The sequence below is a fragment of the Oncorhynchus kisutch genome, linkage group LG28 (assembly GCF_002021735.2).
Source record: "Oncorhynchus kisutch isolate 150728-3 linkage group LG28, Okis_V2, whole genome shotgun sequence".
NCBI lineage: Eukaryota > Metazoa > Chordata > Actinopteri > Salmoniformes > Salmonidae > Oncorhynchus > Oncorhynchus kisutch.
The window spans coordinates 25,898,857-25,912,111 of NC_034201.2; the positions used below are offsets into that span (position 1 = coordinate 25,898,857).

A 13,255-nucleotide genomic window follows, 5' to 3' on the forward strand; every position below is an offset into this window, starting at 1 on the left:
ACAGAGCCCCATGGTGGAGGTGGGGTTATGGTATGGGCAGGCATTAGCTACGGACGTCGAACACAACTGCATTTTATCAATGGCAATTTCAATGCACAGAGATACCGTGACGAGATCCTGAGGCCCAATTGTCTTGCCATTAATTTGCTGCCATCACCTCATGTTTCAGCATGATAATGCATGGCTCCATGCCACAAGGACCTGTGCACAATTCCTGGATGCTGAAAATGTCCCAGCTCTTCCTTGGCCTACATACTCAGACATGTCACCCATTGAGCATGTTCGGGATGCTATGGATCGACGTATTAGATTGTGTTCCTTTTCCAGCCAATATCCAACAACTTCGCACAGCCATTTAAGAGTGAGACAACACTACACAGTCAACAGCCCGATCAACTCTATGCGTATATGTGACCAACAGATGTATCTCCGTATTCCCAGTCATGTGAAATCCATTGAGTTTTGGCCTAAAGAATTTATTTCAATTGACTGATTTCCTTCTATGAATTGTAACTTTGAAATTGTTGCATGTTGTGTTTATATTTTTTGTTCAGTGTACATTACACACTGTTTGGTGCAGAATGAACACCTTCAAAAATAAATTGACTTTTGTTTCCACCTGCTTCTGCATCTGCTTACAACTCTGGTCTCAGTGTTGATCATAGCCTGACAACAATAACAGCCTTGTGAGAACAAGTTAAGCACATGTGAGGGTTGACACCACTTCCTTAATGAAATGTGGAGATGACACAAAACAACAAAATAGCCCTTTAAAAATATAATCAATACATCTCTCACAGAGACAAGATACTATTTTCCAAATCAAACAAACATTTGACCTCCATAATTTAGTAAAGCTGAGAATTCCTTAAACTTCCCACATATTAAGTGGAGTTTTGGGGCTCTCTGCCAAAAAAACTTTAAGGAAGACATTAACAATGAACAGGCTAGAGGCTGAATAGGAAAGGGTGCTTGATAAATAGGGGATAAGGAAATCCTTAATCCTCCCACTTATTCAGTGGAATTTTGGTGCTTCTCAACAATGTGAGAAGGCATTGACAGTGGACAGGAAGTGGACAGGAAGAGAAGAGCTAGAGATATCACACTGCCTGTAGGCCTCTCTCGCAACCGTCCAGCAGCACCTTAATTTTGTGCAGTTCCTCGATCTCCTGGTGGTGGCGCTCTGTCTTGTGGCTCACCAGCGAGCGGTAGAAGTGGATGGTGAATACCACAAAGATAACCCCCACCGGCACCATGATGATGGTGGAGGCCAGGGCTGCCTGCCAGCCACTGTGCCCTGGCGGAGGGGTGGGCTTGGGTGGCAGGGCGGGGCCGCTACAGTTCAGCTTGGATAGTGCCAGCTCTGCGGCAGCCACCGCCACCTGGTTGGCGGAACTAGAGTCCACGGGCAGGAACTTGATCCAGCAGAGCAGCACTACCTCTGCCAGGAACAGCAGGATGCCTAGGGCAGTGGAGAAGCCCCAGGCCAGCTCGATGTAGTGGTGCATGCGCTCATGGGGTGACTCGCTGACTGAGTTGAGGTTGTGGATATTGCTGACTGCCTCCACGTTGGGTAGGATGCAGGTGCTGATGAGCAGGGCGAGCAGGTGCACAGCCACCAGCACCGTAGTACAAACGCTAAAGGCAATGAGGAGCATTCGTGGGTAGTTGTACTGGATCTCCAACTGGACCTCCACCATTGCCACCTAGCACAACGCATAACACCATCACTATCACAGTCCACAGTGAGAAGGAAAGCAACTTGATTTTCAGACTGGTTAAAATGCTATTAATAGCAGCAGGGGAGTGAGTGCGTTTTTTTTCCCCCTCTAGGTTTATCAAAAAAAAAATCTGTCTCCAGGAATACAGTGTACAGGCTGCCAGGGAAATTGAGTTTAAAAACAACTTTGAAGGGATTAGCCCTGCTATTATCACTGAAAAACAGTGGGGTGACTCACCATAGCGAAGCCAGAGAGCAAGGCAGAGGTGCGGCTGGAGGCTTTCAGTTTGGCCCGGCTCAAGTAGAGCTTCCTCCAAGACAGCGCCTGCACAGAGTGGTGGTTAGAGGTGACCAGCTCCAGGTAGCTGCGGCGCACCCAGTCCCTGTAGTCCATCCCTCCACCCTCCGGCATCCGCTCAAAGCCCCCCGGGGCTGGAGAGCCCATGGGCACGTTCAGCTCACTGCTCATGGCAACTAGCGGACAAGAAGGGATGAAAATGTTAAAAGAAATAACACAAAAAGAGAATGATTTGAGATTTTCCCAGATGTCATGTTTATCATCGGTGGGCCAATTTGACAGTGTGGTCCAACATTGTAACATTATAGCTGAATTCCTGAGACATATCTGAACCTAGGCTACTCACATGGCTGGGCTTCTCTTGTTTTATGAGTGGCTTTCATCACCTATCTACAGTTGAGAGCAAAAAAAATTAACACTTAGCAGTGAGTGCTTGAGAGTATTGATTGTGCCATAATAGCAGCTGTTGCAACAAGTGCCCGGGTTACATCCTGTGGGCAGAGCAAAATTCAGTAGATGGTACAGTAAGCAAAAAAGGTTAGGAACCACTGTACTATAACATAGAGATAAAAGAACTCCGATTGTAAAACATCTCCTTTTAGTCATACACTGAATCAAAATATAAAACGCAACATGCAACAATTTAAAAGATTTGACCGAGTTACAGTTCATATGAGGAAATCAGTCAATTTAAATAAATTCATTAGGCCCTAATCTATGGATTTCACATGACTGGGAATACAGATATGCATCTGTTGGTCACAGATACCTTAAAAAAAAAAAAATAGGTTGGGGTGTGGATCAGAAAACCAGTCAGTATCTGGTGACCACGTGCAGCATGACACATTTCCTTTGTACAGAGATGATCTGGCTTGTGTAATGTTGTCACTACTCTTTAATGGCTGTGTGACCTTGCTGGATATTGGTGGAAACTGGAATGCACTGTCGTAGACGTCGATCCAGTGCATCCCAAACGTGCTCAACGAGTGACATGTTTGGTGTGTATGCAGGCCATGTACGAACTGGGACATTTTCAGCTTCCAGGAATTGTGTACAGGGCCTTGACAATGCATGGCCCCATGTTGCATGCTGAAAAAAGAGGTGATGGTGATGGATGAATGGCATGACAATGGGCCTTAGGCTCTCATCATGGTAGCTCTGTGCATTCAAATTGCGTAAATTGTCTGTAGCTTATGCCTATACCCATACCATAACCCCACCATGGGGCCCTGTTCACAACGTTGACACCAGCAAACCGCTTGCCCACACGACACCATACAGGCTGTCTGCCATCTGCCTGGTAAAGTTGAAACCGGGATTCATTCTTGAAGAGCGCACATGTCCAGCTTGCCAGTCGCCATCGAAGGTGAGCATTTGTCCACAAAAGTAGTTTACAAAGCCGAACTGCAGTCAGGTCAAGACCCTGGTTAGGACGAGCATGCAGATAAGCTTCCCTGAGAGTTGAGCAGAAATTCTTCGGTTGTGCAAACCCAGTTTCATCAGCTGGTGGCTGGTCTCAGACGATCCCACGGGTTAAGCAGCCCGATTTGTGGAACTCCTGGGCTGGCGTGGTTACTCGTGGTTGTAAATCCGGTTGGACGAACTGCCAAATTCTCTAAAACGAGGCAGTTTATGGAAGACAAATTAACATTAAATTCTATGGTAGACATTCATGCAGTTAGCATTGCCAATTGCTCGCTACCGCAAAACTTGAGACATGTAGCGTTTAAGTTTGTGTAGATATGGCTACATCCTGGTCAGGGAAATTCAACCGGATACGACCTTGATGCATACGTCGGTAAATTATTTACAACTTGGTCAAATTATGAATTGCTAATTAATTTTGTGCGTGATACTCGGATCCTGCATTACGATCTTGACAAGTGACGTCACTGGCTAGCGTTCTACTGGTCACAATGTCACTGAGAATAGTACAGAAGCACATTCGCATCCCTCAGTCAAGCAAGTTTTTTTGCTCAATTAAAATGTCAAATGCTTCTAAAAAAAAACAACGTATGAATGTATCGCAATCGACAGCCTTGTGCAATGTAGGAGATAACATTTTTTTTTTATCTCCAGCAGGCTAGGTAAATAGCTCGCGCTTACTTTAGTTAACAAGATAGCTAACGTTACCTGGTTAGTAAACAATAACCAAGCGTGGAATGTCAGCTAGCCAGAAAATAAGTGCAACCAAGTGTCATCATAAAATGTTTAATTCCTTAGTCATTTCAGCGTACATCAATCCAAATGTTCGCTACTGCTACTTAGAAACTAGAAGACGATGCGACTTCCTGGCACTCTGGCTAGCATCGCGTTGGCGATGTTATGGGCAAGCTCAGTAGACAACTACACGATTGACCTTTTTGCCAAGACGTCATTTGACCTTTTAATGCAACCACAAACCTTGATGTACTTCGGTGAATATTAAAGGGTGATGAACCCCTTGCAGTACGGTAACTTGCTGAGAGACTTCACTGCCATTTTTCCTTCACCGTAATGAGCATTCTGGTCACGTGACATCTGCATCCCATGAAGAGAATATGGCTACAATTAACAAAGTGGAGCCATAAAAACAATAAGGAGTTTAAACTAGACCACCTCAATAACCCAAATTGTGATCCTCACATACAATGAATGAGACTACAGGTTACATGTTTTTTCTACTCAATCTATGAATTACATTAATTGTAACAGCTCGGATAAATCAGTAGGTCTTCATCATGTGGGCTGGTGCTGGTTCTCAAGGTATTGCTGACCTCGTCCAGTTTGGACACAGTTACCAATTGGATTGAATTCGAAATGGTTCTCTCAAAAGGAGGAGGCTGGCTATGGAGGTGATAGTAAAAACAGTTTGAATAACAAAATTATTACAACCGTAAAACATACAACTCGACCGGTCAGTCACTCTTTCAATTCAGTCATCTCTTTCCCTTTCACACCGACAGACAAACTTCCAATTCCACCCATGAATAGATTTTAATAATGCCAAAGAAAACTTAACAATGACAGTGTTAAAATAGACAGACAAGTAATCTATGCCAGTGCAGACTGCTAGTAACCCACTCCATAATTTGGCAATGTATTAGAGAAGGAAATAATATGGGTGTGTAAGCCTTCATTTCATGACCATAAAACAGTGTTAACAAAAAAAAGACCACAAAACCTATGACAAGTATGTTTCCAGAAAATTCCCCCCCTGCCCAAAAGGTTGACAGTAATGATGTAAAACATGCATTCAATTAAAGAGTTATGACTTGAATTAGCAGTAAAAAGCTATATATTATGCAGATTGTTTTTGTCAGGCTTCATCTTTTGCAAGCAGGGGGCAGATTTGAACAGGGCACATCATTCATGAGGTGACTGAATTCTAGCCAATAGGATTTGTCATGCTAGAAAGAGCCTAATATTCTCTACCTAGTCCCATCCCAAAAATGTAAAATCACAGGGAACATCTGTTAATCACCAGAGGTATATTTAGTGAGGTGAAACATTCCAAATGTTCCTCACCGATGTATATACTTAAAGGATTTACATGCCAATTCCCAGCATTCTTATGCCAGCAGGCCAGACCACATACCTAAAGTGAAATATCTGGATAATTCATGCACATTAAAATGTCCACCATACTCAAAGTAAGGTTTCAAAAGTTTGATCAAACTTATTGACCCTTCTCGGAATGTGTTCAGTAACAAATGCCTTCAAACAAATAAAATTAAAAAAATATTAACTTGACTGATTTAACACTTTCTCTGCAGATAAATAAGCAAAAACATTAATAAAAACATTACTTCTTTTGGTGTATTGGAAGCATTTTTAGTTTAGGTATTATAATGACACAGCAAGAAATGAACCCCCCTCCCCCCCAAAAATTAAATGTTTTTTCAACTTTCTATATTAGAAAGACTAACGAGTGTGAAATTGCATTACAGATAAAGATGATATTGAGCAGTGCTAATGCTTAAGTTAACATGTCGTCGTAGGGACCAGCATCACACACACAGTAAGGCAACTGAACATTTACTCATGACCTTGCCTAAGCGCTTGACAAAATGGCACTGAAGCAAGAGTTAACTTAACAGTTCTTTCTGCAAATCAATTCATGAGCGTAGTTCGACTGGTGTTTTGCCAGTTTCCTTCATGGTGTCCTCCACAGACGATTCAAGAGGTCTTTGAGGGAAGCTTCATCTAAACTTCAATAATAGCCACTGGAGTGTGTTAAATGAGACTCCTCTCTTCCCTGCTTCTTTAGTCTATTTATATTTGCAGAGGTTATATGCAACACCAGTAACTTGCAGGCAGACCAAATTAACTTCTTTAAGGCTGAAGTTTTTTTTCCTTTTCCTTTCTACCACAGTAACATCAACACTAACCACCTTGCATGCTCTGTTAATGACCTGTATGCTCAAGAGTTTAAAAAAAAACTCACGATAAAGGGAAACACAAAACAAAAAAAGGTGAGAGCACCAAACCGGCCACCATCTTAGCCCGTTTAAAGTCTTGAGGCGAAAAAAGGAAACTTGTAGAAGTGAGTTGTGGGGAGCCAACTGTCAAGTTATCACTGTAGACTAGCCCGGGCTAATGCTGAAATGGCTGAGCCCCTTGGTGGAAATGTCTCTGTGCTCCCTGTATCGCCAACCCCTTTCCTTGGTCTCCAGGGCTAAGCAGCAAGTGATCTTAGACGCGGAAGCTCTCTCCCTTGCCGTCTATGTGGCGCAGGCGCAGGTATACATCGGTGCCGATGCCCTGCATGGACTGGATGGACAGGGAGCCACCCAGATACTCGGCGTATGCCCGAGAGGTGGGCAGCCCGAAGCCAAACCTGAAGGGTACACAGAGTTTCTCATACATTAATATTATGGAGTTTTGTAAACTGGCACAATTAACATGAATTGATTATATCTTTATTTTGCATTGCAATGAGCAAGGACTTCCTAGAGAAAGCAAAAGGCGTATAAATTGTTTGGGGATGCTAAACGAAGATGCAAACATTACCCTCATACAGTCGCAAGATAAATAATTGCACTAAGGACATATTTCGTAGGTGTCATCTCCATGACTACTTAAAAGCAAAAGAACAGTTCATACAAAAAAATATACAAAAAAAAAAAGTTTTTTACTTACATATCCATTCCCCAACAAGTCTCAATAATTCATAAGACGAAGTAAACCCATGTGAATCAAATTAAATTGTATTTGTCACTTGCTTTTGGAAACAGAGGAATGGAATCAGTGGAATGGAAGTGTGTGTCATTGACCGTTTTACTTTACATTGGCATTGCATGGCACACAGGAAGTCAATTCAACCCCGCATTATGAGTGTAAGAACCGATGCAGGAAACAGTGGGTATCCCAGTCTTACTCACCCGTGCATGGGGCCGGACTGAGGGCCGCTGTTGGTCATGGTGTTGAAGAGGTTGTTCATGCGAGGGTCTTGGTTGCTCTCTTCAGCTGTGCTGTAATGGTAGTCTGTCACCTTGTCCAGGATCCTGTGGGGGATTCCGCCACCACGGTCTGAGATCCTGACAAAGATGGAGGATTGCTCAGGGTTACACAACCAGCTAACATTAACTGTGAAAATGAACACTAGTTGGCTATCCCTGACATAGTAGTATGATGCTGAACATTTCTTCAAAAGTAGGTAAACTGAAATCAAAGAAAGAAAGGGCAGACATTTACAGTATAAAGGATTACATGTCTGGCATTTTCTGGTGATTGCAATTATTTTTATCCCATTCAATGGTGGTCAATGGCAAACTGATCATAACCTAATGCTAGCGCAGAAAGCCAGCATCATCCTTTGGTCTTGCATTCTCCTATATGCCAACCTTATGTTAATACATTTGGGAATTACTAGAGTACAAAAGCACTTAATACACTGACCTGTTCTGCAATCTGGTGGTCAAACATTTTAGGCTCAGTTTCAAGTTGTATTAGTCATATGTATAGGATACGCATGTCATACATCGTGCAACAAAATACTTGTAGGTTCCGTCGACAATGCAACAATTAGAAATAATGAAATACGAACATGAAGTAAATAGGGGGGGAGTAAACATTTAGCAGTATAATGAGATTCTGGTAGCAGCAGTTGTGTATGTGTCGCATGACTGTATATGTTTATACATTACCGTTCAAAAGATTGGGGTCACTTAGAAATGTCCTTGTTTTTGAAAGAAAAGCAAATAAAAATTGTCCATTAAAATAACATCAAATGGATCAGAAATACAGTGTAGACATTGTTAATGTTGTAAATGACTATTGTAGCTGATTTTCATTTGTTTTATGGAATATCTACATAGGCAATAAAACTGGCCTTATTTAGACTAGTTGAGTATCTTGAGCATCAGCATTTGTGGGTTTGATTAGAAGGTCAAAATGGCCAGAAACAAATAATTTTCTTCTGAAACATCAACAGTGAAGAGGCGACTCCGGGATGCTGGCCTTCTAAGCAGAGTTGAAAAGAAAAAGCTCTCCCATACTGGCCAAAGAAAATAAAAGATTAAGATGGGCAAAATAACAGACACTGGATAGAGGACAGAAGAACTGCCTAGAAGCCAGCATCCCAGAGTCACCTATTCACTGTTGATGTTGAGACTGGTGTTTTGCGGGTACAATTTAATGAAGCTGCCAGTCGAGGACTTGTGAGGCATCTATTTCTCAAACTAGACACTAATGTACCTGTCCTCTTGCTCAGTTGTGTACCGGGGCCTCCCACTCCTCTTCTATTCTGGTTAGAGCCAGTTTGAGCTGTTCTGTGAAGGGAGTAGCACACAGCGTGTACAAGATCTTCAGTTTTTTGGCAACTTCTCACCTTCATTTCACAGAACAAGAATAGACTGACAAGTTTCAGAAGAAGGTGCTTTGTTTCTGGCCATTTTGAGCCTGTAATCGAACCCACAAATGCTGATGCATTACTAGTCTAAAGAAGGCCAGTTAAATTGCTTCTTTAATTAGAACAGTTTTCAGCTGTGCTAACATATTTGCAAAAGGGTTTTCTAATGATCAATTAACCTTTTAAAATTATAAACTTGGATTAGCTAACCACGTGCCATTGGAACACAGGAGTGATGGTTGCTGATAATGGGCCTCTGTATGCCTATGTAGATAGCCATTAAAGAAAAATCTGCCGTTTCCAGTTACAATAGCAATTTACAACATTCAAAATGTCAACATTGTATTTCTGATCAGTTTGATGTTATTTTAAAAATGGGGAAAAAAGCTTTTCTTTCAGAAACAAGGACATTTCTAAGTGACCCCAAACTTTTGAATGGTAGTGTATGTGTGTGTGCGTGCTAAGGTGAGGAGAATCAGAGCAGGTGGTCAGTCCAGTTTGTGTTCAGCAGTCTGATGGCTTGTAGATAGAAACGGTCTCTGAGCCTGTTGGTATCAGAACTCATGAGCCGATACCTAGTGGTTAGAGCATTGGGCCAGTAACCAAAAGGTTGGTGGATCGAATCCCAGAGCGGACAAGGTAAAGGTCTGTTGTTCAGCCCCTGAACAAGGCAGTTAACCCACCGGTAGGCCGTCATTGTAAATAAGAATTTGTATTCACTCTTTAGAGTTTTCCCTTAAGTCAGCCTCGGAGAGTGAAAGCATCTAGTCATCCGGAGCAGCGATAGTCTTCCTGAATGGCTTGGAAGCGAGCATAGAATGTATTAAACTCATCTGGGAGGGAGGCGTCGGTGGGCACCACATAGCTGGATTTTCATTTGTAGTCTGTAATAGTCTGAATCCTTGCCACATGCGAGTCTGAGTTGTTGATCAATTTAAGTTTAAGTCTGTCTATTTGTGTCCCCAATGGATTTGCAGAGCCCGTACCTGCTTGCCTTCTACGAATCGTGCGCCACAGAGTCATCTGGGTTCATTCTGCTAACATTGAATGCTGCAGTTCAGGTTCAACATTGTACAGAGAGCCATCCAGGGTTTTTTTTAGCATCAGAAACTCCAGATCGGGTGAACAGGAGCTCAATGTTTACAACTTCGGTTCACCAGGAAATGTTTGAGGAAACAAAGCCCCACCCCACCAGAAGCCGCCATTCAAGCCATTCGGAATATGGAGAAGTTGTCTGGTTGAATAGCAGAGTCGAGTGTATTGTCCGTGAGCCACGTCTCAGTAAAAATTAAGACACAGAGGGACATCAGGGAATGCTGTGATTAGAGCTTTTTTCAGAGTTCAAAGTTCATTTTCCATCGATTGGACATTAGCCAGCAGGATACTAGAATCAGTGTTAACATCCATTTAAAAAGGTTCTTAAACACGGCACTAGAGTAGAAGAAGTCTGACGGTGCTTCCAACGTGGTCCGGAACCCATTCCCATGGTGACCACACTGGGCCCCATAAGAGTGCAGCTTAGAAACACTCCCCCTGATGAGTTGTCAGGTTTCCCATTTAAACGGTTAAGCCCAGAGTACGGGACTCCTAATTATTTAATGTTGTTAAAAGGAGTTGAGAAGATAGAGGTAAAGGTCCCCACTTAGTGTGCCAAAGGTAACCCACTCACCTGATGACAAAGTCCACGTCATTGTTGGCGATGGTGACTCCGACATCAGGTACATTGTAAGGCGTGTCGAGGTGGCTTTCCATGGTGGCCCTGTGGGGACACAGGTAGAGGGGAGGTCAAGATCAGGCAGAGTGAAGATATTAGCCTCTGTGGTCCTTCAACGTAACCTGACACAGAATCTATTAACAGGATTGTTGAGGGATTCACTGATAGATGACACTTGTGTAATGATCATGCACCCTGAAACAGTCTTATGGGAACGAGGAACATAAGTCAGAGTGAATGGTTTCTCTGCTAACCGCAACATCTGAGAAAGAGCTCCAAGAATAGAAAACGTTCCTAATTGGATTTAATGGCTGATTAGAATCTTATTTGAAAACACATCCACCTGCTAACACACACAATCTAGCATCCCTCTCACAAGTTAGAGTGCCAGGGCAACATTTGACCACCAAGATCAGTAGGCTGTGGCAGAGTGGAATGTTAGCTAAAACAACCTAACTACAAGAGCACACTGCTTAATACTTCATTAGAGGAGAGGTCAAACTAGAGATTTAGTTATGTATAGTCATAAAATGGCTACCATGGAGTCTGATGTCCTGTCAGATAAGTTGTCATAAGGGATGAGGGAAATAAGCTATTTAAAACTACCAGGGAACAACCACAGACTAACTTTTACATTCTCAAGGGCGCTCGCTCTGGCTGTGCAACAACACCAACAGTGTCCCTTTCGCATTCACAGTTCAGATTCACCCCTATTAGTCCAGAAGGAATGTAGTGGGGTTTGGGCCAAGACCTTCTGCCAAGGACACAGTGTTCCAGAAGAAAGACTGGGTCTGGGGCCTGTACAGTCAAGTCACTGCCATGGTGAGAAAGTACAGTGGATGGGCAGGGAGTTCTAGGGGGCTAGAGTTAACCGTGGGGTTAACCCCCCCCCCCCCAAAAAAAAACAATACTGCCATTTAAGACAATAGACAACGATTTGTGCTTCAGGAAAGCACATGTAACAAAATGTAGGCTACCCGGCTGGACAAGACTTGTAATGTGCCACGTAAGCGCAACTAGGCCTATACATTGAATAGATCCTCATGTTTCCATTCACAGATCATAAATTAACTGGACCCCCCCCCAGATGAAAATCGTGGATACCATTTTTATGTCTCTGCCGACTACCGTCAACTTCCTTCATACTGGACACAGACATAAAAATGGTATCCACAAGTTAATCCGACTCAGGTGAAGTAGATAAAAAATTAAAATATCCCGTAACATACATTTCAGCTGAGCCAAGAACTTCCAAGATAAAAAGGTGGTAGACAGGGGGAAAAGCATGGAAATAGGTCACATACACACACAAATATATATAGTATACGTTGCAGCACTATGGGATTCACAACAAAAAAGAATGCTATGAACACACAACCAGTCAGAGGCTATACAATGTTCCCAAACAAGAAAAACACTGCTGGCCTACTTCTGCTGGCCCAGTTATTATAGACCATTGTCATAGATCATTCTAAAAGTCCGTTACGATGGCTTGGGGACTGACAGGTGACGGAAGGCACACTTGTCACAGGCCCTGTTTTTTATTGACTGAGGTGTCACAATGTTGGCTACACCATGTTTGAAACTCAATGTTGGTTTAATTACACATTTCTGTGAGATCTCTGTTTGGTGATGAACAAGAACAACTCACAAAGGTGTATTTCATGTGACTGTCAGTTTATTGGTTAGGAGAAGGAAAGTGTTTTGGTACCTCATGGCGTTCTTCAGCAGCTCTGGCAGGATGTAGTCTAGGGGCAGAGGGATGAAGGGGAAGCGGGCCGCCACATGGCCATTGATACGCACCCGCGGGGAGTTACCATACTGGTGCTCACACAGACGCCTGCAGAAGACATGAGGGAGCCATAAGGAAACACACAAGATTACGATTGTGTATGGAAACGCATTCTAACACACACACACACACATATACATATATATATATACACATGATATTTGAGATTCTTCAAATAGCCACCCTTTGCCTTGACAGCTTTGCACACTCTTGGCATTCTCTCAACCAGCTTCATGAGGTAGTCACCTGGAATACATTTCAATTAACAGGTGTGCCTTGTTAATTTGTGGGATTTCTTTCCTTCTTAATGCGTTTGAGCCAATCAGTTATGCTGTGGCAAGGTGGTATACAGAAGATAGTTCTACTTGGTAAAAGACCAAGTCCATATTATGGAAAGAACTGCTCAAATAAGCAGTCCATCATTACTTTAGAACATGAAGGTCAGTCAAATCTGGAACATTCCAAGAACTTCAAAAGTTTAAGTGCAGTCGCAAAAACCATCAAGTGCTATGATAAAACTGGCTCTCATGAGGACCGCCACAGGAATGGAATACCCAGAGTTACATCTGCTACAGAGGATAAGTTCATTAGAGTAACCAGCCTCAAATTGCGGCCCAAAATAAATGCTTCACAGAGTTCAAGTAACAGATACATCTCAACATCAACTGTTCAGAAGAGACTGCGTGAAATCAGCCCTTCATGGTCGGATTGCTACAAAGAAACCACGACTAAAGGCCAACAATAAGAAGAGACTTGCTTGGGTCAAGAAACACGAGCAATGGACATTAGACCGGTGGAAATCTGTCCTTTGGTCTGATGAGTCCAACTGGGAGATTTTTGGTTCCAACCGCTGTGTCTTTGTGAGGTGAATGGATGATCTCCGCATGTGTATTTCCCAC

General features: G+C 42.9%; 2 protein-coding genes across 5 annotated transcripts in view; both read right to left on the reverse strand.

Annotated features, from left to right (window-relative positions):
• Positions 1-521: 521 nt before the first annotated feature.
• Positions 522-4,555, reverse strand: LOC109872984 (protein orai-2). 3 transcript variants are annotated; one of them, XM_020464436.2, is made up of 4 exons: positions 4,422-4,555; positions 2,365-2,408; positions 1,959-2,194; positions 522-1,706 (listed from the first exon to the last, which is right to left on the reverse strand). In XM_020464436.2, exons 2-4 carry the CDS (start codon positions 2,399-2,401, stop codon positions 1,101-1,103), a joined length of 879 nt encoding a protein of 292 aa, XP_020320025.1. In that variant the 5' UTR covers positions 2,402-2,408; positions 4,422-4,555; the 3' UTR covers positions 522-1,100. The 3 variants fall into 3 exon arrangements, with proteins under 3 accessions (XP_020320025.1, XP_020320027.1, XP_020320028.1); XM_020464438.2 differs by lacking the exon at positions 4,422-4,555 and adding an exon at positions 3,228-4,220; XM_020464439.2 differs by lacking the exon at positions 2,365-2,408 and having other exon boundaries at positions 4,422-4,530.
• bckdk (branched chain ketoacid dehydrogenase kinase) overlaps positions 4,373-13,255 on the reverse strand; it is a 31,714-nt gene continuing 22,831 nt past the window's right edge. For both annotated transcript variants that reach the window (XM_020464434.2, XM_020464435.2), the window contains 4 exons: positions 12,276-12,404; positions 10,520-10,609; positions 7,382-7,537; positions 4,373-6,837 (listed from right to left, as the gene is read on the reverse strand). In XM_020464434.2, the coding sequence (XP_020320023.1) occupies positions 6,693-6,837; positions 7,382-7,537; positions 10,520-10,609; positions 12,276-12,404 (520 nt within the window). In that variant the 3' untranslated portion in view covers positions 4,373-6,692. The remainder of the gene's footprint in view (positions 6,838-7,381; positions 7,538-10,519; positions 10,610-12,275; positions 12,405-13,255) is intronic.

What these genes read in the sequence shown, in the direction of transcription:
- LOC109872984 (XM_020464436.2), bottom strand. Translation starts at nt 2,401, where the DNA reads ATGAAAGCCACTCATAAAACAAGAGAAGCCCAGCCAT. An exon ending in AACAAGAGAAGCCCAGCCAT is followed by an intron (nt 2,195 to 2,364) that starts GTGAGTAGCCTA and finishes CTTGTCCGCTAG; the next exon opens with TTGCCATGAGCAGTGAGCTG. An exon ending in TGCTCTCTGGCTTCGCTATG is followed by an intron (nt 1,707 to 1,958) that starts GTGAGTCACCCC and finishes GCGTTGTGCTAG; the next exon opens with GTGGCAATGGTGGAGGTCCA.